The 24432-nt window shown below is 58.7% G+C and overlaps 2 protein-coding genes and 1 non-coding gene across 5 annotated transcripts in view; all 3 read right to left on the reverse strand.

The window, feature by feature from the left end:
- Window positions 1-12474, reverse strand: part of INTS3 (integrator complex subunit 3) — a 35063-nt gene extending 22589 nt beyond the window's left edge. Inside the window, exons 1-6 of one of the 2 annotated variants that reach the window (XM_064176159.1) lie at window positions 11675-11847; window positions 8644-8727; window positions 7547-7630; window positions 4167-4280; window positions 3551-3635; window positions 1948-2014 (exon numbers count right to left, since the gene is read on the reverse strand). In XM_064176159.1, the coding sequence (XP_064032229.1) occupies window positions 1948-2014; window positions 3551-3635; window positions 4167-4280; window positions 7547-7630; window positions 8644-8727; window positions 11675-11767 (527 nt within the window). In that variant the 5' untranslated portion in view covers window positions 11768-11847. Of the gene's footprint in view, window positions 1-1947; window positions 2015-3550; window positions 3636-4166; window positions 4281-7546; window positions 7631-8643; window positions 8728-11674 lie in introns of both variants that reach the window. The other variant, XM_064176160.1, reaches the window with a different exon arrangement.
- A 737-nt stretch (window positions 12475-13211) lies between these two features.
- On the reverse strand, window positions 13212-23411 carry NPR1 (natriuretic peptide receptor 1). 2 transcript variants are annotated; one of them, XM_064176158.1, is made up of 21 exons: window positions 22692-23411; window positions 21249-21448; window positions 20829-20942; window positions 20440-20575; window positions 20191-20282; window positions 19973-20108; window positions 19787-19871; window positions 19563-19683; window positions 19409-19483; window positions 19193-19270; window positions 18982-19086; window positions 18375-18446; window positions 17293-17452; window positions 17042-17197; window positions 15807-15975; window positions 15572-15718; window positions 14932-15049; window positions 14519-14693; window positions 14126-14224; window positions 13880-13971; window positions 13212-13588 (listed from the first exon to the last, which is right to left on the reverse strand). In XM_064176158.1, the coding sequence occupies exons 1-21, from the start codon at window positions 23371-23373 to the stop codon at window positions 13526-13528; spliced, it is 3075 nt and encodes a 1024-aa protein (XP_064032228.1). In that variant the 5' UTR covers window positions 23374-23411; the 3' UTR covers window positions 13212-13525. The 2 variants fall into 2 exon arrangements, with proteins under 2 accessions (XP_064032228.1, XP_064032227.1); XM_064176157.1 differs by having other exon boundaries at window positions 14932-15124.
- A 714-nt stretch (window positions 23412-24125) lies between these two features.
- TRNAM-CAU (transfer RNA methionine (anticodon CAU)) lies at window positions 24126-24197 on the reverse strand. The gene has a single exon. It is a non-coding gene; the product is annotated as a tRNA-Met (tRNA).
- Between the last annotated feature and the right edge of the window lie 235 nt (window positions 24198-24432).

Genomic DNA, 24432 nt, shown 5'->3' on the forward strand with positions numbered 1-24432 from the left:
TCCCTGCCCATGGCAGGGGGACTGGAACTGGATGATCCTTGTAGTCTCCTCCAACCCTGACTGATTCTATGATCTCCACACTGCCTGGCTTTAGCTAAAGCTCTTCTCACGACCCATGAGAGAAACCCCATCGTGGAGCTGCAGGTTGCTCTCTGGGCTCACTCCAAGCTGCAGATCTCAAGGCTTTTCCTGTGCTGCACCCAACACCCTGGTGGTACCTTCATCAGGTTCTCTCTCACACCTCTGCTAGCAGGACAGGCTGAGGGAGCTGGGGCTGTTCAGCCTTGAAAGACCCTGGGAGGATTTGTTCCTTGAGATAACAGCCCAACCCCTATCTGGCTCCAGCCTCCTTTCAGGGAATCATAGAGAGCCAGAAGGTCTTCCCACAGCCTCCTTTTCCCCAGTCTAAATAATCCCAGTTCAGGTCTCACAGACTGGTTTGGGTTGACATCCTTAACATCCTCTGGTTGCATGGGCAGGGAGACTTCAGATGAGAAGCATTTCTGAGCTGCTCCAACGGTGCTGGGGTGAGGAGCACCAACAAAGGGGGAAACAGCAGCAAAGGTGCTGAAGAAATCTGTGGCCATGGTGGTGCTGAGTTGATGGTTGGACTGGATGATCTCAGAGGGCTTCTCCAACTCAACCAATTCTGTGATTCTATGACATGAAGAGCTGGCAGGGGCTCAAAACTTGGTTGGGAAGAGTTGAGCTTAGCACGAAGGAAATAAGGTGAAGAGCCAAGGGCCACCCAAGCCCAGAAGGTGTGAGAGTGTCTCCATGCATGGTGGCAGCAGTTGGTACTCACAGCAGCAGCACAGCTCCTCCTGGGATCAGAATCCCCAGGGCTGGCAGCTTTGACCAAATAAATGCTTGAAAACCTGGATTTGGACCAGGGCAAGGAGCAACCTGAGGAGGGTCTTCTGCTCCTGGGGCAACAGTGGGTGAGAGCCTGAGGTCAGAGCACTGCCCCCGCCCCAGGGAAGGGCTGCAGGAGGAATTCTGCTCATCAGCAGCTGGTGGCTGCTTTGCCAAGGCAGGACAATGCTGAGCTCACACGACAATACCTCCCAGATGGCCTCTCCACAACAAATTAAAGTTGCAGCCCTGATGAGGCAGGAGCTGTTTAAACACAGGAAGCTTTTTGGGTAATTAACCACATCCGACTCCTCCGAGAGGAAAACCTCCCCCACAGCCCAGAGAAGATTCCTGCCTGCTGCTCCAGAGCCAAGCTGCTGCTAGAGCAGGGGAGGCTCAACATCTACTGGGTGCTGCACCTCAGGAAATGGTCCTGTCAGAGACCCCCTGAATGATTTGAGGTGGATGAAGCTCCTTTAGTCCATCCAACCCTTCTCTAACTCCACCATGGTGCTGGACCATGGCCCTCAGCACTACAGCTCAGAAACCCATGGGCACAGGCATTCAGCTACCTCCCTGGGCAGCCTGGGTCAGCATCTGAGAACCCTTTCAGTGGAGAAGTTTCTTCCTAAGTCCAACTTGAACCTGTCCTGGGGCAACCTGAGGCCATTTCATCCTGTCCTGTCCCTTGTTCCTTGGGAGAAGAGCCCAACCCCAACCTGGCTCCTTTCAGGGAGCTATAGAGAGAAACAAGGTCTCCCCTCAGCCTCTCTCCCAGGCTGAACACCCCCTGCAGACCCTGGCACAGTCCAAACCCCACAGCAGTTTGCTAACTGGGGGCCTTCAGGACACTGCCCTACAACCTGCAGCGAGAGGGCTTCTACAGCTAGGGAGCTGTGGCACAGCTTGACCATGTCTGGGCACACAGAGGTCTCCAGAGCAGGAAGCCCAGCAGCAGGCTCCCGTGCAAGCTGTTGCCACCCTAGCACTGCCTCACTCCACAGCAGGACAAACTCCCATGAGCAGTCAGGTGAGGAGAGCTCTGCCCTGCTGCCCTCAGCCTCCTCCCAGGGCCTCCCCCACCAACCCTACCTTTGCTCAGTCAGGATCTCCAGGACGTTCTCAGCCAACCAGATGTTCTTTGCTGTCACATCCCCACCTGGAAGGCCAGCAGGGAAGAGAGAGCTCAACAGAGGAACAGCTGAGGCTCTGCTGCCAGGCTCAACCAAACCACCAAGCACCTGGCTGCCTGCTTTCCCAGGAAGGCAACCAACAATTCTGTGATGGAGATGGGATCATAGAAATGCTTCAGCTGCAAAAGACCTCACACAACCCTAGAATGGGTTGGAAGGGACCTTGAAGATCATCCAGTCCCAAATCCCCTGCCATAGCAGGGACACCTCCCACCAGCCTCATCCAGCCTGGCCTTGAACACCTCCAGGGTAAGAGCACCCACAACCTCCCTGGGCAACCTATTCCAGGGTCTCCTCACCCTCACTCAAGAATTTCTTTCTCATCTCCAGTCTCCCAGTGACTGGGAGAACATGGAGTCAGAAACTATCCTTCTGGAGAGCAAAAAGATAAGCCAGAAAGGGATAGGATTCAGTAGCTCAAAAAAAAACATTCCAGCTACTGAGTTAAAGAAAAAAAAAAAAGGGAAGCAACATCTGCAAGGACTGGCCAAAGCTTCATGCAGACAAGCAGGTGTCCTGGTGGTGGCTCCAAGCCCCCAGCATGGGCCTTTGGCACAGAGGTGGAGCCTTTGGCACAGAGCAGAGAGGGAGCATGGAAAAGGGCTCAGGCAGGCAGGTCAAAACAATGGGATCACGACAATGAGAGCATCACAAACGTGGTGAGCAGTGAGACAGGCAGGGAGATCAGGGGCCCCAGACGGGGAGGTGCAAGGAAGGTGAACCAAGAGGATGCCTCCAGCAGGAGGTTTCAGCCCTTGCCCATTTGCTCTGCAACACAGGGGCCAGGGCAGCCTGGCTGCAGCCCAGGACTCCGTCCCCTCCCTCCCCATTCTTCCTTCCCTGAAGAGCAGAGAAAGCAATTCCCAAGCCAGGCTGCCTGGCCCTGTACAGCAAGGAGGCAGTGCCAGGTGAGACACTGGGCTTCCACTTGGTGGATGCCAGCAGTGCCGAGGACAGAACACAGAGAAGGCACTGAGGCACCGTTCCAGTGCCCCTGTGATCAGGGCTGGCACCTCCTGACTTCACAGGGGTGAAGTAGCCTCATAAGGCTCTGGTGAGCTACAGAAGCGCTGCATGTGTGGCTCCTGCCACCTCAGGGGTGAGAGCAGGAGCTAAGGCTGCTCCTGGTGCCCTCGTGCAGAGCTGTGGGGCGAGTGCTGGCAGCAGCAGGAACCAAAGCTTCCTGCTGGGCAGCATCTGCCAGAAGCCTCCTGGCTTTGGTGATTCAGCTGTGGAGGCTGCTGGGAGCAGCAGACTCTTGAAGGTTGATCCCTGGCTCCAGCCTCCCTGGAGAGATTTCCTCACCAGACAGGTTGGGGCAGGCTCAGTGCCCATAAGCTGGGCACAGAGACACTGGCAGAAGCCTGTCTGGACCTGGCCTCCTGGCAGCTCTGGTTCTGATGGCAAGAGCAGCCCTGGAAGGGCACAGAAAGCACCCAGCCTGGTGGCATGAGCTGGGGAGATGCCAGCAGTGCCCACCTTGCTGCCGTGGCACAACTCACCTGCGATCTGCTTCATAAAGGTCATGCAGACACCATCAGCACCCAGCACTCCACTCTTCACCAGTTCCCGCAGCAGCCAGACCAGCTGGGCAGAGAGAAAGGAGAGGGCAGCACCCCAGATCCCAGCATCTGCACATCATCTCCTCCAGCCTCTCAGCACCTTCCCAGACTCTACTGGACTCTCTCCAGTAGCTTCCAGGCCCTCTGCATCTGCAGAGCACTCCAGATGAGACCTCCCCAAGGCACGGCAGAGGGGCAGCAGCAGAATCTCCTTTGCCCTACTGCCCACACCCTTCTGAGTGCTCCCAGCAGACCCTTGGGGCCTTCTTGGCCATGAGGGCACCCTGTTGGCTCCTGGGAATCTTGTTGTGCCCCAGCATTGCCAGGTCCTTCTCTGTGCAGCTGCTTCCCAGCAGCCTCTCCAACACCACCTCTCTAAGCCCTGTGGCCTCCTCCCATCACCACCTTTCCTTCCAAAGGTGAGTCTTCAACATGGAGCAAAGCAGCTCCCTTGTGCTGCCTGCTCCTTCAGCCCTCCATGTTCAGCTGCTCTCTGCTCATCCTTGACCTGGCAGTTGTGAAAGGAGCAGTTCTGGGCCCAGAGTCCTCTCCTCACCTGTGTCCGGCAGGTGTCCTGCAGCTTCAGGTACTTCTCCATCAGGATGTGGTTAATCTTGTTGAGCACAATGTTCATCCCATCCCGGCTCACCAGGGCCAGGTCCCTGTAGCACTGCAGCAGAGGAGAGCAAGAAATAGCTTGAGAGAAGCCCTGAGAAGAGGGACTTGGGGGTGCTGGTGGATGAGAAGCTCACTATGAGCTGTCAGTGTGCTCTGGCAGCCCAGAGAACAGCCAGAAGCTGGGCTGCAGCAAGAGCAGTGCGGGCAGCAGGGTGAGGGAAGTGATCCTCACACTCTGCTCTGCACTGGTGAGACCCCACCTGGAGTACTGTGTTCAGTTCTGGAGCCCCTGGGACAAGAGGGGTATGGAGGTGCTGGGGGGTGGCCAAGGAAAGGCCACGAGGATGAGCAGAGGACTGGAGCTGTTCTGCTGTGAGCAGAGACTGAGGGAGTTGGGGCTGTTCAGTCTGGAGAGGAGAAGACTTCAAGGTGACCTTATTGTAGCCTTTCTGTATCTGTAGTGGGCTACAAGAAAGCTGGGGAGGGACTCTTCAGGATGTCACGGAGTGATAGGACTGGGGGTAACAGAACCAAGCTGGAAATGGGGAGAGTCAGACTGGAGGTGAGGAAGAAGTTCTTCAGCATGAGGGTGGTGAGAGACTGGAACGAGTTGCCCAGGAAGGTGGTGGAAGCCTCATCCCTGGAGGGGTCTAAGGCCAGGCTGGATGAGGCTGTGGGCAGCCTGATCTGGTGTGAGGTGTCCCTGCCCATGGCAGGGGGGTGGAACTGAATGGTCCTTGTGGTCCTTTCTGACCCTGATCGATTCTGTGGTTCTGTAGTCACAGGGGCAGGCCCAGAACACAAAACAAACTGGCTGTATCAAGCCTGACCAAACAGCCACACAGAAACTGATCAGAGAACATGCTGGGGGCACCCAAATGCCTTGCTTCAGGAAGGATCAGTCAAGTCCAGGCCACCTAAGCCACTCACTGCTCCAGTGACAACTGTCACTGCGCTGAAGACGCCTGCACAGGACTCGGGGTCGCTGCAGCGTTCTGGCGGTTCAGCATCAGGGCAGCTCCGTGGAGATGCAGGAGCTGAGGGAGATCATGTCCAGGCCACCTGCTTCTGCTGACACAAGGTCCCTGATCTGGGGACACTCAAGATCAGAATAGATATGGTCCTGGGCAGCCTGCTCCAGTTGGAGGTGTCCCTGCTGCCTGCAGGAAGGTCAGACAAGGGGACCTTGGAGGGTCCCTTCCAACCCAATGCCACCTGCTACCAGCAGCCAGACAAGGCCAGAGAGCAAAGGGGGTGGCTCCCACCTGCCCTCTGCTTAGGACAGCTGGTGGTGGGGGTAATTAGGAAGCAATTTGCTAATTGGTGCTGCACCGAGGTTAATTTCAGCCAGAGAATGCCAGGATACTACAGAGAGCAGGGGTCTGGTCCCTGCATTTTCTGCCAGAGAGATAATGAGGCCTCAGAAGATCCTTTTGATGAGACTCCCTGATGATGCCCAGGCCTCCTCCTCCCTTTCTCATCCAGCACCATGCAAAAATATCCCAGCCAAAGGCCCAGAACCCAGAGGTGGAGACAGTCTGGGGCCATTAACCACTCTGAAAATGCTAAATGAACACCCATGACGCAGAGCCAGACCCAGCGGCTCCACGCAGAGGACAACCTGGTCAGGAATTCACAACATCTCCCTAGGCTGCAGCAGCCCTGGAAAAGAAACACAAACACCACCCGCTGGGGTGCCAGGGGCCCTGGGGGCTGCCAGGCCTCGAGTGAAGCTTCTGCTCCGTGTGGAAAACACCAAACACAAATTAGGTATTGTCAGGTGCTGGCCCTGTCTGGATCCCACCTCCTCTGCTTGGATTACGACCATCTTGGCGCACCCCTAGGAGCACCAACAAGATGGACATTTTGCCAACTTAGCTCTCCTAAGCACTGAGCAGATGCCCTCTGGGGCTGCTCTTCTGCAGGCTCTCAGCCTTTGCTCCTCAGAGCTATTCGAGGCCATTCAGCACCTTCCCAGCCTCCAGTGGACCCTCGCCGGTAGCTCTCAGTCCTTCTGCAACTGGGGAGGCCAGAACTGGCCCAAACACTCCAGATGAGGCCTCTCCAGGGCAGAGCAAAGAACAGCAGAACATCCCTTGCTCTGCTGGTCACACTCTTCTGAATGCCCCCAGCAGACCCTTGGGGCCTTCCTGGCACCCTGCTGGTGCATGGGCAAGTTGCTGTCCCCCAGATCCTTCTCTGTGGAGCTGCTTCCTAGCAGGTCCCTCCTACCCTGTACTGCTGTTGTTCCTGTTCAGGGCAGAACTCAGATCCTGAGCATCTGAGCTGATCCTGGCAGCATAAGGCCTGGGACAAACACTTGGATGAGACATTTAAGGGATTCACTTCAGGCTGATTATTTAAGCCCCAGGAGGAAGGACACCATAATCCTCTTACCTAAGGAAGTTTGGCAGCTCTGGGCTTTGCTTAGCACACACTTCCCCCAACACCAAAAGGCAAAACCTGCAGAGAACCCAACCCCAGCTCACAGCTTGGCCTGAAGCACAACGGCCAGAGGAGAACAAGTCCCAGCAGGATGGCACGCATCCACCACCAGCTGGGTGGACAGGGCCCTGCCTCTGGCACAATGATGGCAGCAACGATCCAAATGACTGAGGAGGACCTTTAGGGCTGCAGCAGCTCATGGAGGGGTGGGAGAGAGAGAATCTGTCTCTCATGACTCTTGCCAAAGCTGCAACAATCCAGAGGCCCCTGGAGCCACTGCTCACCCAGGCCACTTAAGGACCAGGAAGGGACAAGTGACAAATGGCTGCTTGAAATCAGGGGAAAAGAGGGAAACAGCCATGGAGTGGAGGAGAGACCCTGGCAGCGGGGCAGAGGAGAGACGCAAGGGAAGCACTGAGCTGTGCGGGGGGAGGGCTTGGTGCCCCCTGATCCGAGGGTAGAACTTTAATTAAAAGGTGGGAGAGGGAGACCTGCTGGCCAGCTGCTGCCACTGGCAGATTTGAAGAAGGTCAAGTGTCCCTCCCCTCAGCTGGACAACTTCACCACAGCTGATCTCTCCTGGCTGGCACCAAAGAGGCTGGAGGGGACCTGTGGGCTTCAGCTGACCCCACACTGCAGGCAGGGGCAGGGCTGTGCCACCTCTGTACCATCCACTGGTGAGGGCAGCTCAAGCCCCCTCTCCACAGCCCCCCCAGGAATGTGGGGCATTTCCACTTCCTCTCTCTGTGCCAGCTGCAGGAGGCTGGGGACAGTGAGGGCACAGGGTAAGATGATCCAGAGCTACACACTGGGCACAGCCAGAAGAAAGCCAAGGTGCTGTGAGGTGTCTCAGGGTGGGCATCAGTCTCCTACCTTCTGTGCCTGGGCAGGTTCGGTCAGGACCAGGGTGAAGAGCCCCAGGCAGATCTCCTCGTGCTGGGGGGTTCCTTTGCATATCTGAGAGAAAAAGACAGGAGTTGTTAGTGAGCTCAGAGGGAAGTTGGAGGAAGCACAACAGCCTCTCAGGCCCACCAAAACCAGCCAGCAGCCCCATGAGCAATTCCCAGTGAGATCACAAGGGAATAAAACCACAAGTCAGGGTCTCCCCGAGGTTTGTACCCTGCTGTGAAGTTTGTACTCTGCTGTGAAGTTTGTGATGGGCAAACCTCTTGGTACTGGAAGCTTCCCAGTGGTTTTAGGGGCACCAGTTCAGAATATTTCATTCCCAAGGAACAACAAAGCCCTTGGCAAGAACAGCAGCAGGTTCCTGATCCCTGTCCTGCAGCTGGGGATCTGCCCAGGCTCTTCCTTCCAGACTCTTCTACAACCTGCTCACCCAAGTGAGGAAGGATTTCATTAGCTTCAGTGTCCTGAAATCCAGGTTTGCTGATCCTTTCCTATTAAGGAAAGGCAACTCAGCATATCTGACACCAACAAGGTGTTCTGGGGAGGAAAAAAAACGCAACCAACACATGTGAGAGCACAGGGAGTGTCTGAAAGCCCACAGGCCTGTCACACCACAGCTGGCCTTATAGGGTAACATCTGCAGCTCACTGCAGAGTATTTCGAGACTCTGCAGGGTTAGAGAAAATGCTCCAGCCCCAGACAGAAAGGCTGAACCTGCCCTTTCCAGTGGTCTGGCTATGTGGAGGCCAGGAAAAAGCTGATCCCAGCAGTGCAGAACTGCAAAAATACACACAGAATATAAACAGCAGCAGCACAGGGACAGCCTCTGCCCATGTGCAGAGAGGCTCTCAGCTGGGCTGCAGCAAGAAGCTGCTCTGCAGGTGGCTGTCAAATCAGTGAGGAGACAAAGATCAGAGCCATGGTGCTTGGTCTTGAAAGAGTTAACAGCTCTGGGTCGCCTTGAGAGCAGCAAGAGTCCTCTGCCTGTGCTTCCTGCCTGGCTGGCCTGGGCACAACATCTCCTTCCACCAGGCAGTGTCCCCCCTGCAGGGCAGGCCACTTACGTGAGCGTTCAGGGCATCGTTGGCCTCCCTCTCCGAGAGCCCGCTGGTCAGTGAGCTGACAATGCCCACACACCTCTCCAGCCTCTGAAACAAAGAATCAAAGCAGGGAAGGACAAGAGCAGTGCAGCCTCCTCAGCACCAGGAGCTGCTCCACACCCTGTCCACACCTGAGCAGGCTGAGCAGCAGCCACTGATGCCAGAGCCCTGCTTCACAGAGTCACAGAACCACAGAATGTCAGGGGCTGGAAGGAACCTCCAAAGCTCATCCAGTCCAAACGCCCTGCTAGAGCAGGAGCACCTACAGCAGATCACACAGGAACACATCCAGGCAGGTTTTGAATATTTCCATTAATATCTCCAGAGAGAGAGACTCCACAACTCCCCTGGGCAGCCTGTTCCAAGGCTCTGTCACCCTCAAAGAAAAAAAAAATCCTCATCATGTTTAAATGAAACTTCCTATGCCTCAGCTTCTACCACGGCCCCTTGGCCTGGCATCAGCCATCACCCAGCAGAGCCTGGCTCCAGCCTCCTGGCACTCACCTTGACATACTTATAAACATTGATGAGGTCACCTCTCAGTCTCTTCTGCAAGCAGCACAGCCCCAGCTCCCTCAGGCTCTCCTCATAACAGAGCTGTTCCATTCCCTTCATCATCTTTGTGGCTCCATGCTGGACTCTTTCCAGCAGTCCTATGTCACTCCTGAACTGGGGGGCCCAGAACTGGACACAGTACCCCAGATATGGCCTCACCAGGGCAGAGTAGAGGGGCAGAAGAACTTCTCTCCACAGCCCTTCTAATCCACTCCAGAATGGCACTGACCCTCCTGGCCACAAGTGCTGGCTCATGGGCAACCTCCCATCCACTAGGACCCCCAGATCCTTTTCCCCTTTACTGTCTTCCAACAGGTCAGTCCCCAACCTATACTGATACCTGGGGTTGTTCTTTCCCAGGCGTAAGACTCCACACTTCCCCTCGATGAATTCCATTCAATTTCTTCCTGCCCAAACCTCCAGCCTGTCCAAGTCCCACTGAATGGCAGCAGAGCTGTCTGGTGCGCTTGGCTCCTGCAAAGGCTCTGAGCCACCCTGCCAGCTCGAGAAGGTCTGCGGGCACCATTTGAAGAGCCAAAGAGTCACTTGGGGCAGCTCCTCAAGACCACAGCGATGTCACTTTGGCACAAGGCCAAGACCATGGTGCAAGGCTGGGTTTGAGGCAGAGCTCACTCAAAGAGCAGAGCTGGGCCCCAAGATGAAGTTGGGATAGAATCACAGAACTGTTCTGGCTGGAAAAGACCTTTAAGGTTCGTAGAATCCTGGAATGGGTTGGGTTGGAAAGGACCGCAGAGATTCATGGGCAGGGACACCTCCACTAGCCCAGGCTGCTCAAGGCCTCATCCAACCTGGCTTTGAACACTTCCAGGCAGGGAACATCCACAATCTCCCTAGGCAACCTGTGCCAGACTCTGCCCACCCTCACACTAATGAACTTCTCCTCCCCAATCTCAGTCTCCCCTCTCCCAGCTCAAAGCCATTGTCCCTCATCCTCTCACTTCCAGCCCTTATCCAAAGTCCCTCCCCAGCTCTCCTGGAGCCCATTCCAAGTCCTCAAAGCTGCTCTGAGGCCTCCCTGCAGCCGTCTCTTCTCCAAGCTGAACAACCTCAACTCTCCCAGCCTGTCTTCACAGCAGAGGTTCTGCAGCCCTCTCATCCTCTGTGGCTTCATTTAGCCCCACTCCAGCAGCTCCAGGTCCCTCTTGCCTTGTTCTCCCCACACACTGCAGCCTGTTTACTGCAGGCCCTGTATGGCTTTTTCTCCTCTGTACTCTCTCTTGTTTCCTGTTTGAGTCCTTAACACAATAAACTCCAAAGTGGTGACAGCAAATCCATTGGCACTCAGGAACGCAATCAATGCCCAAAGTCTGTCCCAGTTGAATGGCCTTTGAGGTGAAAATCCTGCTTTCCAGGGGTTTAAGAGCTACAAGAGGAAGGGTTGCTGGTGAAGCAAGGCCTGCATCTGCAAAGCCTTCCCCTGGTGTTTGCAGGGTGTGTCACACCACCAGACCCAAGCTCCTTGAGCTCACCCAACTCACGGTGGCTCCTTCCCAGACCTGATGATCTTAGAGAAAGACCCCAGGTGGGAGCAAGCAGGATCCCAAGAAAGCCACATCAGTTGCCTGGAGCTGATTTTTCAAGCCCAGATGAAGCTCCCAGACATGCTGGGCTCACAGAGCTGCCATGGGTCCAAAGCTGGAACATTTTGTTCAGACCTGGACAGGACCCAAGACACACACAGGGGCCAAGGAGTGCTCCGAAGGCACATAAATAGCCTGCAACTGGCACAGGAGAGCTGCCAGACCTTGAGGCCTTGCCACGCCAGCTCCCACCCCTTTTCCCCCAGAGCCACAAAACAGCATGGGTGTATTTTCCTTTGGTCTGTACCATTTAATGAGCTCCAAACACCCCACACATACCAACCCAGCTTTAGGAAGAGCCCCCAGCACTTCCTGAGCTGACACCAAGAGGCAGACGCAAACCAAGGCCTAGGCAATGCATCCACCTCACCCAGTTCCAGCCCTTCCACAGCTCCTCCACACCAGGAGCAGATCCCAGTTGTCCTAGCAAGATCCCAAGCCATTCCCACCTGTAAATCAGGTCTCTTTTCCCAGTGCAGGAAGAAAAGCTCCCACAAGAAGGACAGGACTGTGCCACCTGTGGCCTGGTGAACAGAGGGCAGCAGCACTCCTGAGTCCTGCTCCACAGAGCTTTTCCCCAGCAGGTCACCTCCTCCCCGGTACTGCTGCAGCTTGTTCCTCCCCAGGTGCAGGACTCTGCCACTCATCCTGCTTGAACCTCAAGAGGTTCCTCCCTGCCCAACTCTCCAGCCTAGTCCTGCTCCACCACCTGTGGCCACTCCGCACAAAAAGGGCTGGAGCAACGTGGCCATGGAGACCCCAGTGATGGGCAAGGGGAGCAGCCTGAGCCCTTAACCCACCCCTTGGAGCCCCCCCTGCCCCAAGCCCCAGGCACCTACCTCCTCCATCTCATCCTTGGCATCCAGAAGAGTGGAGACCAGCAACTTCCCTCCTCCTCCTGCTGTTCCCCCCTTCCCCTTCTGCATCTCCATGGCTGGGGCAGGGGGGGAAAAAAGGGGGGAAGGCAGCCCCTATCTAGGGGGCTCGGCCTGAGAGAAGCCCCCCCCCCCCCTTTTTCCTTGGCGATGTCCCCCCACCCAGCTCTTCGTCGTGGAAGGTCGAGGAGGGGGTGCTACCAGAAATGTCCCCTCTAGAGCACCCCCAGTTCTGCAATGGGGTGGAGGGGATGGGGACACCCCTGTATGCTCCTCAGGAGCTTCACCCCACGCAGGAGTGGGACACGGGGCGGGGGGGGCGGAGGGCTGCCCCCTTCAGCAGGGGTGAAGGGGCTGCTCTTTGACTAGGACAGGCCTGGGGCCTGCGACCGGTGCCCTGTGCTATGGGACGGGACGTAGGAAAGGGTGCAGGGGGGGCAGGAGAGATCCCGGGAGGCTGTAGGGAGGAAGGGGTACGGACCACCGGGCGTGCAAGGGAGGCCTGGGGGAAGAGGTCCCCCAGAGGGAAGCCTGCAGGGAGGAAGGTCCCGGAGGTACCCCGCCGAGGCGGGGGTGGCCAGGTGGGGGGTGACAGGTCCCCCAGGGCGGTGCGGGACAGGTCGGGGCTGGCGCAGCGGCTGCCGCCAGGGGTAAGGGGGGCTCCGACAGGGCCTGGCGGTGGTCTCGGTGCCGGGGGGAGGGGAGCAGCGGCGACTCCACACCCCCCACCCAGCGCCGCGACCGGAAGTCACTGGAGGAGGGACGGGAGGGCCCGGCGGGAAGAGGAAGCGGCCGGCAACCGGAAGTGCCCACCCCCCACATCCTAACCAATGGCGACAGAGATGAGACTCGGAGTGACAGCACAGCTGGCGGGAGGGGGGGGCCTCTTACTCTTCGACCAATAGGGGAAAGAGGGTGGAGCCTGCCCGCGCGGATGCTCCGCCCTCCGCGCGCTGTCCTCCGCGCGCCGCCCTGGTGCGGGACAGGAGAGCCCAAACCCCCCGGGACACCCGGAGAGGCTCCGGACGTGCACAGCCCGAATCCTCCCGGCAGCCCTCGGGAACTTTGTGTCCCCGTCCCCGGAACATGCCACGGCCGCCACTTCCCCAGACCCCTTGGGACAGCCCCGCGAGCTCCCGAGGCACGGCATGGTGGGGGACCTCGCAGACCCCCCCCCGGACATGCGTGGTCGGGCACTCACGGGGGGGTCTCCTATTCCCCAGTCGAGTCTGCCCCCGACCAGGATGTGCACCACCGGAACTCCTCCTCACCGTCCCCGCTCTGCCGACCCTTCCCGACTCCTCCGGCCCCGCAGGCCTCCAGCAGGTTCCTCCTTTCCGCAGTGCCCCCCTCCCCCACGCCGAAAGCTCCACTCCCGTTTTTTGTGGCCCTTGCTACCATTTTGGGGAAAGACCTTCCTTACGCCCCCAACCCCTTCGAGGCCACCCACTGCCCCGACGGCCCGGGGAGGAGGGCGCAGGGGACCGCACAGAGGCGCGCGGCGAGTGCACACACATCAGTTTATTACAAAAGTTAGAGCTCTCGTGACTCCCCCACACCGAGCCGAGGGTGTCCACTCCACCTCGGCCTGACCTCGGCCCCGCTCCTCCGCCAGGATCACCCTCGAGGTGTTTGCCTCACCCCGGGAGGAGTCGAGGCGCAGTTTGGTGCAGGTCAAAGCGGGGGGACACATCCAGCCCCTGTTTTGCTGCTGGTGCCCCCCCTTCACAGTTGGCCCCGGTCCGGGGGAGCCCTTGGCGGTGGTGCCCAGAATAGTCCCGGGGGTCGTGGGTGCTGCTAAGAGGCTGCCGGGCGTCAGCCTCGGGTGCTGCTTCCACGCTCCCCCAGTAACCAGTAAGTCCTGAGCTTGCCCTTGCCCTGGGGAGAGAAAGGGGGCGCCAGGGGGGTGGAGAAAAGAGGAGGGGCTCACTGTCCATGGGGTGGGATGCAGGGGAGACTCAGACCCCCAGGGGTCAGGTTTTGGGAGGGGGCTCATTCCCCCCGAAGTTTGAGGTGCTGGGGGTGGGGCTTGGTTCCCCAGGGTTTGGGGTGCAGGGAAGGGGGCTGCAAGATGAGGATGCAAAGTGGGGGGTGACACCCGGGTTGGGGAAGTCCCCAGTGTGGCAGCCATGGAGGGGATTGCTGGGGTGGGGGAGTCTGGGGCCTCACCTTCATCTCCACATCACCCCGCAGCTCCAGCTCGAAGCAGCTGAACTCTTCCAGCACAGCCTTGGTCACCGCCGAGATGTGGATCTTGAGTGCTGCAGGAGGTGTCCAGCCCAGTCCAGATAGCATTCATGGGTCCAGCCCCAACAGCACCCATGGGTGTGTCAAGTCCCAGCCCCAAGAGCACTCATGGGGATTCAAGCCAGTGCCCAGCAGCATCCCCAAGTGGCCAGCCCCCTCCCCCCTCACCTTCCCCGTTGGACTCCATGCGTGAAGCCGTGTTCACCGTGTCCCCGAAGAGGCAGTACCTTGGCATCTTGAGACCCACGACGCCGGCGCAGACAGGCCCTGTGAGGCACCCAGTGAGCCCCCACCACTGCTGGCACCAAGTCCTGGCCCAGCCCCCCTTGCTGGGGGCTTCCAGTGTCCCCCTGGGTGCTGGTGTCCTCTCCCCTGTCCCCTTGGGGGCTATGGGAGCACTGGGTGCCCTGGCCATGGGAGTGCCATGTGTCCCCTCCCCCCGATGGGTGTGGATGCCATGCCCCTGTCCCTGTCTCCCCTGAGCCACGTAGATGCCATGGCCCTGTCTCCATGTCCCCTGACCCATGGGGATGACATGCCCCTGTCTCTGTGTCCCCTGACCCGTGTGGATGCCGATGCGCAGTTTGAGCTGCTGCTGTGGCCGGTGGCGGATGCGGAAGGAACGGACAGCATCCAGCAGTGCCAGGGCCATGCGTGCCACCTCCCGGGCATGCAGCTTCCCGTTGCGCACTGGCAGCCCTGACACCACCATGTAGGCATCCCCGATCGTCTCCACCTGGGGGGCAGAAAGGACATCAATAGGGACATGTCCTGGGTGCCAGGACACTGTCTCTGGGGTGTCCAGCATGAACCTTGGTGCACATGTATCTGTGTGTCCATGTGTGCCCATGTCTGTTCGTGTGCCCGTGCATACCCATGTCTATCCATGTGCCCATGCATGCCCACATCTGTCTGTGTGCCTATGCATACCCATGTCTATCCATGTGCCCGTGCATGCCCACGCCTGTGCTCACCTTGTAGACGTCAAAGTTGTCGATGATGGCATCGAAGCAGGTGTAGAGGTCATTGAGCAGTGTCACCACCTGCATGGGAGTACTCTCTGCCGACAGGGCGGTGAAGCCCACAATGTCACTGAAGTAGATTGTGACACTGTCGAAGGCCTCAGCCTGCACTGTCTCCCCCCTCTTCAGCTGCTCTGCCACTGAGCTGGGGGGATGCAGGGGCTGGGTGAGGGGGTGGGCAAAGCTCCCCAAACCCACCCCAGGGCCATGGTGTCCCCAGCTTCCAGCTATACCAGCCCTCTGAGGACACTCAATCCTGAGACATGAAGGGGGATCTGGGGTCACCCCTGGCTCCTTTAGGTACCCCAAGTCCTAGGGAACCACTGCAGAGGGACTCTGCAGTGAGTCATACAGCCATACAGCAGTCTGGAGGTCCTCAGTTCCAAGCCATGTAGAGGTCCTTGGTGTCCCCAGCCCCTCCAAACACCCCCAGTTTTAAGACATGTAGAGGTCTTCAGTGTCTCCATCTCCTTCAAGCATCCCAAGCCATGCAGGGCACCCATGGGGGTCAGGCAGGGCATGCTGGGGTGATGCCTTGGGGCTCCCAGCAGTGTCAGGGTATGCAGAAGTCCCCCCCCCCCTCAGTGCTCACTGGGGCAGGATCTGGTAGAGCAGAGCCTCAGCCTTGCGCTTCTCCTCAAGGTAGGCCTGGGTGCGCTCCTCCACCAGCTCCTCCAGGTTGTTGGCATACTGCTCCATGCGCGACAGCAGGTTGTCCAGGATGTTGCTGCTGCTCTCCCTGTGGGCAGGGGGTGAGCACCCACCCCAAGGACCCTTCCTGGGGGTCACCCCCTCACCCATGGAGCTCAGAGGAGGCAGAGGTATACCTGTTGAACCTGCGGAGCTGGACTTTGATCTGATTGAAGTCAGGGCGCTCCAGGACGTCCTCGGCCCAGCAGTGCTGCATCAGCTGGCCCAGCTCCTCCATGTGGCACCCGACGCTGGCTGAGGGGCGGAAGCTGGGGCACTCCCCACTCTTCACCCGCTCGATGATCTCTGTGGGGGGCATGTGGGAACCCGAGAAGAAGAAATGTAAAGAGGGAAAAGTAGTGAGCTGTGTACAGAGCATTCAACCTTCATTCCCACAGCTTCAGGGTGCTTCCCATGGGGGAGAAGAGAGTGGAATGCCTGGCCCAGGGGAAAAAGAAAGCATGAAGTATGTTAAGGACTGGAATGTACATCGCCTGGGTTGTGTTAATGCATTGTTTCTATGATGAGATATAAGGAGTCATGGCGAGGTGATAAGAGACTTGTTATACACAGTTACACTTAGAATCACAAAATCAAATCAAGCCAGGTTGGAAGAGAGCTCCAAGCTCAGCCAGCCCAACCTATCCCCCAGCCCTGTCCAACCAACCAGACCATGGCACTAAGTGCCCCATCCAGGCTTTTCTTGAACACCTCCAGGGACGGCAACTCCACCACCTCCCTGGGCAGCCCATTCCAATGCCAATCACTCTTGCGGTGAAGAACTTCCTCCTAACATCCAGCCTATACTTCCCCTGGCACAACTTGAGGCTGTGTTCACTCTGTTGCTGGTTGTCTGGCAGAAGAGACCAACCCTCACCTCACTACAACCTCCCTTCAGGTAGAGAGCAATGAGGTCTGCCCTGAGCCTCCTCTTCTGCAAGCTGCACACCCCCAGCTCCCTCAGCCTCTTCTCACAGGGCTGTGCTCCAGCCCCATGACCAGCTTCGTTGCCCTTCTCAGGACACATTCAAGCACCTCAACATCCTCTTGAATTGAGAGGCCCAGAACTGGACACAGTACTCATGGCGCAGCTTGACCAGTGCTGAGCACAGGCAGAGAATAACCTCCCTTGTCCTGCTGGCCACACTGTTCCTGAGCCAGGCCAGGATGCCAGTGGCTTTCTTGGACACCTGGTTACACTTGTGCTGCTGACACTTGTGTCACACGAGTCTGGGATGAACGGCCCCTGCTTCAGTCCAGAGGTGGTCATTGCATTTTTCTGATTACTGGCAGCTACAGGGGTGAGCCCCATCAGCGGGTCCAAGCCCCCTTTGTGGGTCTCTGGCGCACTCACCCCAGCCCTCCTGCTCACCTTTGGGGCTCAGGTCCATGCCCTCCACGAAGAAGACTCCACTGCGCAGGGCGATTTCCTGCAGGATGATGCCGAAGCTGTAGACATCTCCCTTCTGTGTGCCACAGGCTGGCGGCGACTCCATCCGCAGCAGCTCCGGTGCTGTCCACAGCTTCTCTGAGTAGGCACCGAGGATGGGGCTCAGGCCAGGCAGGGGTCACCTGAGGGGGCATCCCCTGGGGCTGGGGCTGGACAGGCAGGGTGCTGCTCACTGGCAAAAAGCGCATGGGAATCCTCGCCCTCAGGTGCCAGGCGGAAGCTCTCCAGCCCGTAGTCGGTGATCTTCAGCACGAAGCGGCTGTCTACCACGCAGTTAGAGGATTTGAGGTTGCCATGGGAGACGATGACGCCACTGTGCAGGAACTGCATCCCCTGGCAGGGCAGGGAGCAGGATGTGGTGGTTTGAGAGTTTCCTGACCCATGTTGTGTGCCAAAGTACAAGTTGAAAGTAATACAGAAATACAAAACCCCTCCCCATGAACAGCAGAACTGCCCAGGAGGGCTTTCAAACCAACTCCCCTCCCTCTTTTCATGCCTCCTCCCTTCAGAATCTCTTCCGTGTAAGGGGTGATATGCAGGAAGCCAGATAAGGAGTTAGAAGCAGAATGATTAGTTGGAGTTGTACAGGTCCAGACAGAGGAATTAGTGAAGCAAGCAGCAGCCAGACAGTGGCTGATTGACTGTTTATGTTTCTTGGTTTTGTATCTCTCAGCAGAACCAGTGAGTGATATAGACATCACTACCGTTTTCTTTTCAGAACCAATGATCTAATTTCTCTCATTAATATATTCCAATCAGCCTCAAACCAGTACACAGGATTAGACCGGGCCTTGGGAAGACGTTCTGCAGTGCAGAGTGTGGAGACTCTGGAACAGGCTGCCCAGGGAGGCTGTGGATGTACCCTTCCTTGGGGTGTTCAAGGCCAGGCTGGATGAGGCAGCAGCAGAGTTCACAGATTCACAGTTCACAGGATGTTAGGGGTTGGAAGGGACCCAAAGACATCATCAAGTCCAACCCCCCCTGCCAGAGCAGGACTATACAATCTAGCTCAGGTCGCACAGGAACACATCCACACAGGCCTTGAAAGTCTCCAGAGAAGGAGACTCCACAACCCCTCGGGGGGGTCTAGCTGAGAGGTGTCCCTGCCATGACCTGGGGCTGGAACAGATGAGCTCCGAGCTCCCTTCCACGATAAGCCATGCTGGGATTTTATGATCTGGTCAAGTTGTGAACCCACCATGGGCATAGGGGATCCCCATGAGATCTGGGTGCCTGGCGAGAACCAGCTGCTTACCTTGACAATGTCAAGGGTGAGGGAATAGCGGAACATCCAGTCCAGAGTGATGCTCTCGTTTTCCAAGATGTCCTGGGGACACAACGGATGGTTCATCACCATGGATGGTGCCAGGATGGGGTACACCATCCACTTGCCTATTGCAGTCACCTCCCTGCCACCCTGACCACCAGCACAGCAGCTCTGGGCAGCCCCAGTACTGGGTAATGGGCATTGTGAAGCCCCAGCACTGGATGACAGGCACCATGAAGCCTTGTTGTTGGGTGATGGGCTGCATGAAGCCCCAGTATTGGATGATGGGCACCATGAAGCCCTGTTGGGTGATGGGCTCCATGAAGCCCCAGTATTGGATGATGGGCACCGTGAAGCCCCATCACCAGATAATGGGCACCGTGAAGCCCTGTTGTTGGGTGATGGGCTCCATGAAACCCCAGTGTTGGATGATGGGCACCATGAAGCCCCAGCACTGGATGACAGGCACTGTGAAGCCCTGTTGTTGGGTGATGGGCACTGTGAAGCTCCAGCACTGGATGATGGACTGTGAAGCCCTGTTGTTGGGTGCATGGCTCCACGAAGCCCTAGCACTGGGCAATAGGCACTGCAGTACCTGCAGGCTCCCGCGTGGGCAGTACTCAGTCAGGATGCAGATGTTGGGGGGGTCGGTGCAGGCCCCAATGAAGCGAGTCAGGTGTTCATTTTGGACATCTCGCATCTGAAGTGGAGCAGAGTGTGGTCTCAAGTTTATGCTGTGCCAGTCTCACCCAGAGGACAACAGGCTGGGCACCCCATCCCACAGCATTGAGCCGGGGACCACCTACGTGCTTTAGCTCGAACAAGACCTTGCGAGTCAGCTCAATGCGCTTGCGGTTGAGGTGTTTCACGGCCACCAGGTTGCCCTGGGAAGACACAGGGGTGATGAGTGCCTAGCAGGGTGATGCTGGGTGAAGTGCTAACATTGGACGATGGGCTCCATGAACCCCCGACATAGGTTGCTAGGCCCTGTGAAGCCTGGTGGGGGGTGGATGCCCCAGTACCTTGTAATATGCTGTCTTGGCATAAACCTGGAACTGCCCCTCTGTGGTCATCAGCGAGCCATAGTTGGAGCCCCTCTGGAGGAAGAGACATGGAGTGAGGCTGGTCCCTGGTCTCTGCCAGTGCAGCAGGGCTGGGCACAGGCTGGGTGCTCACCAGGGACAGGGTGAGTTTGCTGCCGGCACTCCGGAGGTGCTTCTCCAAGGTGCTCATCTGCACATCCTCCCAGCGGACACGCCACAGCTCGGCTGCCAACTCCTTCTCCAGCTGCAGCTTCCTGCATCGTGAGGGCAGGGTGAGACTCCCAGCGTGTGTGTCCCCCACCTCTGGGGACAGTGGCACAGCCTCAAGGTCACCCTCCCCGACCCCGGCACCCCCACCTGTAGATGAAGAAGGAAGTGATGGTGATGGCCAGAAGGATCAGGCTGACCACAAGGGACAGGACCTCCAGGGTAGACAGGCTGGCTGCACAGTGAGAGGAGGGTGGTGAGGGGCTGGTGGGTGCCTAGGGTGGGGGTCCCATGTCCATGCTCTGCGCCCCACTCCCCGCTTCCGACACCGCTCACCTTTGTGGCACAGCGGGTCACTGTTATCAAAGCCGCAGGGAGGGACATCAGAGGGGACCACATTTCCTGGCCAGTGGATCTCACGCCCTGGCACCATCTGGATCTTCTTGGTGGTGCCATTGTAGTTGGCCACGATCTTGGGGTGAAGAAGATAAGAAATGGGTGGGAGGAGACCCACCTCACCCCACAGCGCCAGCTGCTACCATGCCAGGGCTCACCTGGAAGTCCCCCAGTGTGGGGTCCATGTCCCAAAGGGAGTAGTCGCTCTCCCGGTCCCCGTTCTCGTCAATCTTCAGGAAGCCGGTGACACCTGGGGGCAGACAGTGAAGGTCTGGAGGGGACACCAAGGACCCCAGCCCACGGGTGAAGGTTTGGATCCCAAAACAACATCCTCAGAGAGGGGCAGGTGGGTGCCTGGCAGGCAGCAAGTAGGGATGAGACAGAGCCAGGAGCACGCTGGAGCTGACCGTAGAAGGTGCGGTTCCACATCTGGTGGGTGACAGCTGAGGCGTTGGTGATGGAGCCACCCTGCTCCAGCGTCTCATTGACAGCCTGGGCATAGAGCAGGACCCCGTCGTGGAAGGCAGCCGCGATGAAGTTCATCTAGGGATCACAGAGATGGGTCAGGGACAGGGTGCAGCCAGGGGTCCCTGTGCCCCTCACCTCCAGCAGATCCAGGTCATCCTGAAGATCCCCAGCAGCTCCAGCTCCATTCCATGTCCCCAGCTCTTGCATCCCCCAGCAACTCCAGCTCCATCCCATCTGCCCTTGTCCCCAGCTCCATCCCCTGTCTCCCAGCAGCCCCACCTCCCTCCTGTTCCCCCCAGCTTTGCCAACTCTATGCCCTGTGTCCCACCAAGCCATCCTTCATGGAGAAGTTGAAGTGGGTGAGTGCCTCCTCCTTCAGCCGTGCCAGGAAGGGTCGGTACTCAGGGTTCTCGGGCTCCTTGTAGGTGATGATGGTGACAGCCTGGGGTGGGGGAGAGTGGGTGGGAGCAGGGCCAACTAGACCACCCTGGGGAGAGGGACCTTGCCTGCTCCCCACGATGGGGTGAGACCATGTGGGTGAGTGCCCATGAACATGCACATGTGTGTGGTGGGTGCCCATTTCCATGCCCAACATGTGTGGTGGGTGCCCATGGCCATGCATGTACACGTGGCAAGCGCTCACAAACACAACTGGTGTGAGACCGCACACACGAATATGTGGCAGGTGCCTGTGGGCACGTGATGGGTGCTTGTGCCCACACACGCAAGATGGGTGCCCAGGGCTTACCTCGAAGGCTTGCCGCGCACTGGCATCGTGGCGGTCCCCACGCTTCCAGGGCCGCTGGGGCTCAGGGAAGTGGCTGCCCTGCAGGCTGGCCCCGAAGATGTCGATGTAGAAGAAGGCGAAGTCCCCGCGGGTCAGCCCCTCCCTCCCTGCCTGCAGCATCAGTTCCCGCAGCGTCTCCGGGGCACAGCACACATAGACAACTGCCCGGGCAGAGGTGGCATCCTGAGAACACCCCCATCCCCTCAGGACACACCGACAATCTCCATCCCTGGAGAACCCTGAAAATCTCCCATCCTTGAGGCACTTTGAAGATCTCCATCCCCAGGGCACCCCAAGACTCCAGCCCAGCACCACAAAGGTACCCAGTTACCATGCAGTGCCGGAGGGAACGTGTGGTGGCTCATGCCAAGGGTGGACTGACAGGATTTTGGGGAGCAGGAGATCTTGAGCCCTGCTGCCTGCCTGCCCCAGTCCTGTGCCCTACCCGGCTGTGCCCTTTGCCGCGGGTGCCAGGACGAGGTTTCCTGTTTTCCCGACTCTGCTTCCTCCTCCCTGTGGCCCAGATCACAGCAGAGATTGATTCCCGGTGGTGTGGTGACCCTGGTGGGTGCCACCTACCCCACTGCCACAGCCCCCTTGGCACAGGGTCGTGGTGTCAGCAGAACCCCAGAGGGATGCCCATCACAGAGGTACAGTCCTGGCACCCACCAAGACCCCAAAATAGCACCCACCAAGGCTGAGAGGCATAGCTCTGACTTGAGCAGCAACAGGGATAGGGACAGAGCCAGTCTGGAGTAGAGGGCAGCAGGGCAGATGGCCATGCCTAGCCACTCATGGTGGGCACAACACGGGGTGGAGGTGCAGGGGAAGTCAGGTGGTGGGGCTGAGGCAGCACAGGAGTGTGTGTGGCCATGTAGCACAACCACCTGGCACAGCTGCAGTCACCTGCATGCTGCCACCGACGCTCAGGCACAGACCTGTGCTGCCAATAACACCTGGGCACAGATCTGTACACCCAGGTACTGCCAACAGCACCCAGGCACAACTACATTCACCCGTGTGCCACCACCAACACCCAGGTACTACCATCAACAACCGGACACAGCCAGGTTCTGCCACCAACACCTGAGCAGAGACCTGCACACCCACGAACATCCAGGCACAGCCGTGTTCACCTGGGTACCACCACACACCCAGGCACAGCCGCGTTCACCCGTGCAGAACCGTCTAGAGCGGTTGCCAACCCGTCACAGCCATGCAGCCGTGACTACCCGGGCAGAGCCGGACACACCCGTGTGGAGCTGGGCGCAGTCACGCATAGCCATAGAGAACCACAAGGCTCATTCTTGCCGGCACCCCGCTCCCATCGCTCTGCCCCCTCTTCTCCCTGCGCCGGTGCCTGGCCAGCCCCGCCACTGGTGCGTGCCCCCCTGCATCACTCACTGCGCCCCTTCTGCTTGATCTCCTGGATGATGAAGGAGAAGTTGCCGCCGCCGCGAAACACGACGTCCATAACGGTGAGGTTGCGCAGGGTGGGCAGCTGGACGTAGAGGCCCTCGGCAGCAAAGAAGTAGGGGCGGTCGTCCACCTTCTCGTCCCAGTACACCAGCAGCGCCCGCCTCGTCCAGTTGAAGCGGCGGTGCAGCTGCACTCCCAGCTCGCCGAGTTTGCGATGGCTGGGACCAGCGCGGGTGGTCAGCCCGAACTGCTCTTGCTTGTCGTCGAAACCGTGGGCCTCGGCACCCGCCGTCACCAGTGGAAGTCGCCAGTGGGTGGTGAACCGGGCGACCGGTGCCGCCGTGTAGACGCAGCCAGGTCCCAGGAAGGCGGCAGGGTGATGAGCGAGCCGGAGGTCGACGGCGGCCAACGGTGCGGCCATTTCGGAGCAAACCCCGTGCCGGTCCTCGCTGCTCCCGAAAACCCAGCGCAGGGTGAAGCCGGGTAACAGATCGGGCCGAGCGTTAACGGCGGCAGCTGCCAACCGCACCGCCGGCCCCACGCGTGGCCAAGCCCACGGGTAGGTGAGGTTACGTTCGGGTAACACCACCGCAAGGGTCAAGGCGGTTGTCCCCGTTGTCGCCGCCACCGTCGCCGCGCCGCAGAGCACGGCCAGCACCGCCAGCATCGCCCACGGAGAGTGGCTTTTCCCACCCCCCTACTCCCCTCACGACACCACCACGGGGCTGAGCCCTTCCTTCCCCCCCCTCCCCGGTGACACAAAGGCCGTTATCATCCACACCGAGATTAACTCCTTCCTGCCCACCCTGTCACCCCGCCCCGCCAGCCGCCGAGGACCGGGAGGGAGGATGGGGCCACCCGGTGGCGGGTGCCGAAATCCCCAACCGGGCTAAGGCCAGACAAACTCATCAGCAGGCAAGGAGCTGCCCCGCAGCACCAGTCCTCGGCCCCACGAAGGTCCCTCCCAGCGTCCTGCTCCGGGCGTGGGAGTTTCTGACCCGTGTCCCGGTCTCGGCAGTACTGGGGGAACGGGGAGGTTACATCGGACAGATCCTGCTGCGGGGGGCTGCGCAGTTCCAGGGGACGCGCACAGAGCTGGAGATCGGGAGTGGCTCCGGGAACAGGCAAAGAGCTTGGCGACACGAGGACACGTGTGTCTGTGTGGACACGCGTGGCTCGGGGGCACGCACTACCCTCCAGGAACAAGCTCGGCTCCCGGGGACGCCCACAGTGCTGGCCTTGGGTCTTCCCGTGACGCTCTCTAGCAGACTAAGCTGCAAAAATTCAGTAGCGCCAGAGCGGAGCGTCAGAGAGCGGCTGGGGTCGTGGCGGTAGTTAATGAGATCTCAATCAAGGGGCTGAAGAGGATTTTAAAAACGCGCTCTCGGGTGCGACGGAAATAAAAAAGTCGAGCTTTGCTAGCAGAGGATGGTTTCGATCCATCGACCTCTGGGTTATGGGCCCAGCACGCTTCCGCTGCGCCACTCTGCTGCTTCGTGAACGTTTCGTCACGCTGCCTAAAGTATGTGAGCATGACCGCTGAGGCGGTCATGCGTTCCATTCATGAACGTAGTGCTCCCTCCAGTGGCCGCTCCGTTCATGTGCTGCCCACGTCGTGAGTGGTCATTTTTCCCCGCGCTCCGCCCCTGCACCTCGGATTGATGTTTGGCTGAACCAATAATTTGCAGAAGTGTGCTGTCAGTGGGCAGGCTTGCTGCGGGTGGAA

Source organism: Pogoniulus pusillus, chromosome 43 (genome assembly GCF_015220805.1).
Source record: "Pogoniulus pusillus isolate bPogPus1 chromosome 43, bPogPus1.pri, whole genome shotgun sequence".
NCBI lineage: Eukaryota > Metazoa > Chordata > Aves > Piciformes > Lybiidae > Pogoniulus > Pogoniulus pusillus.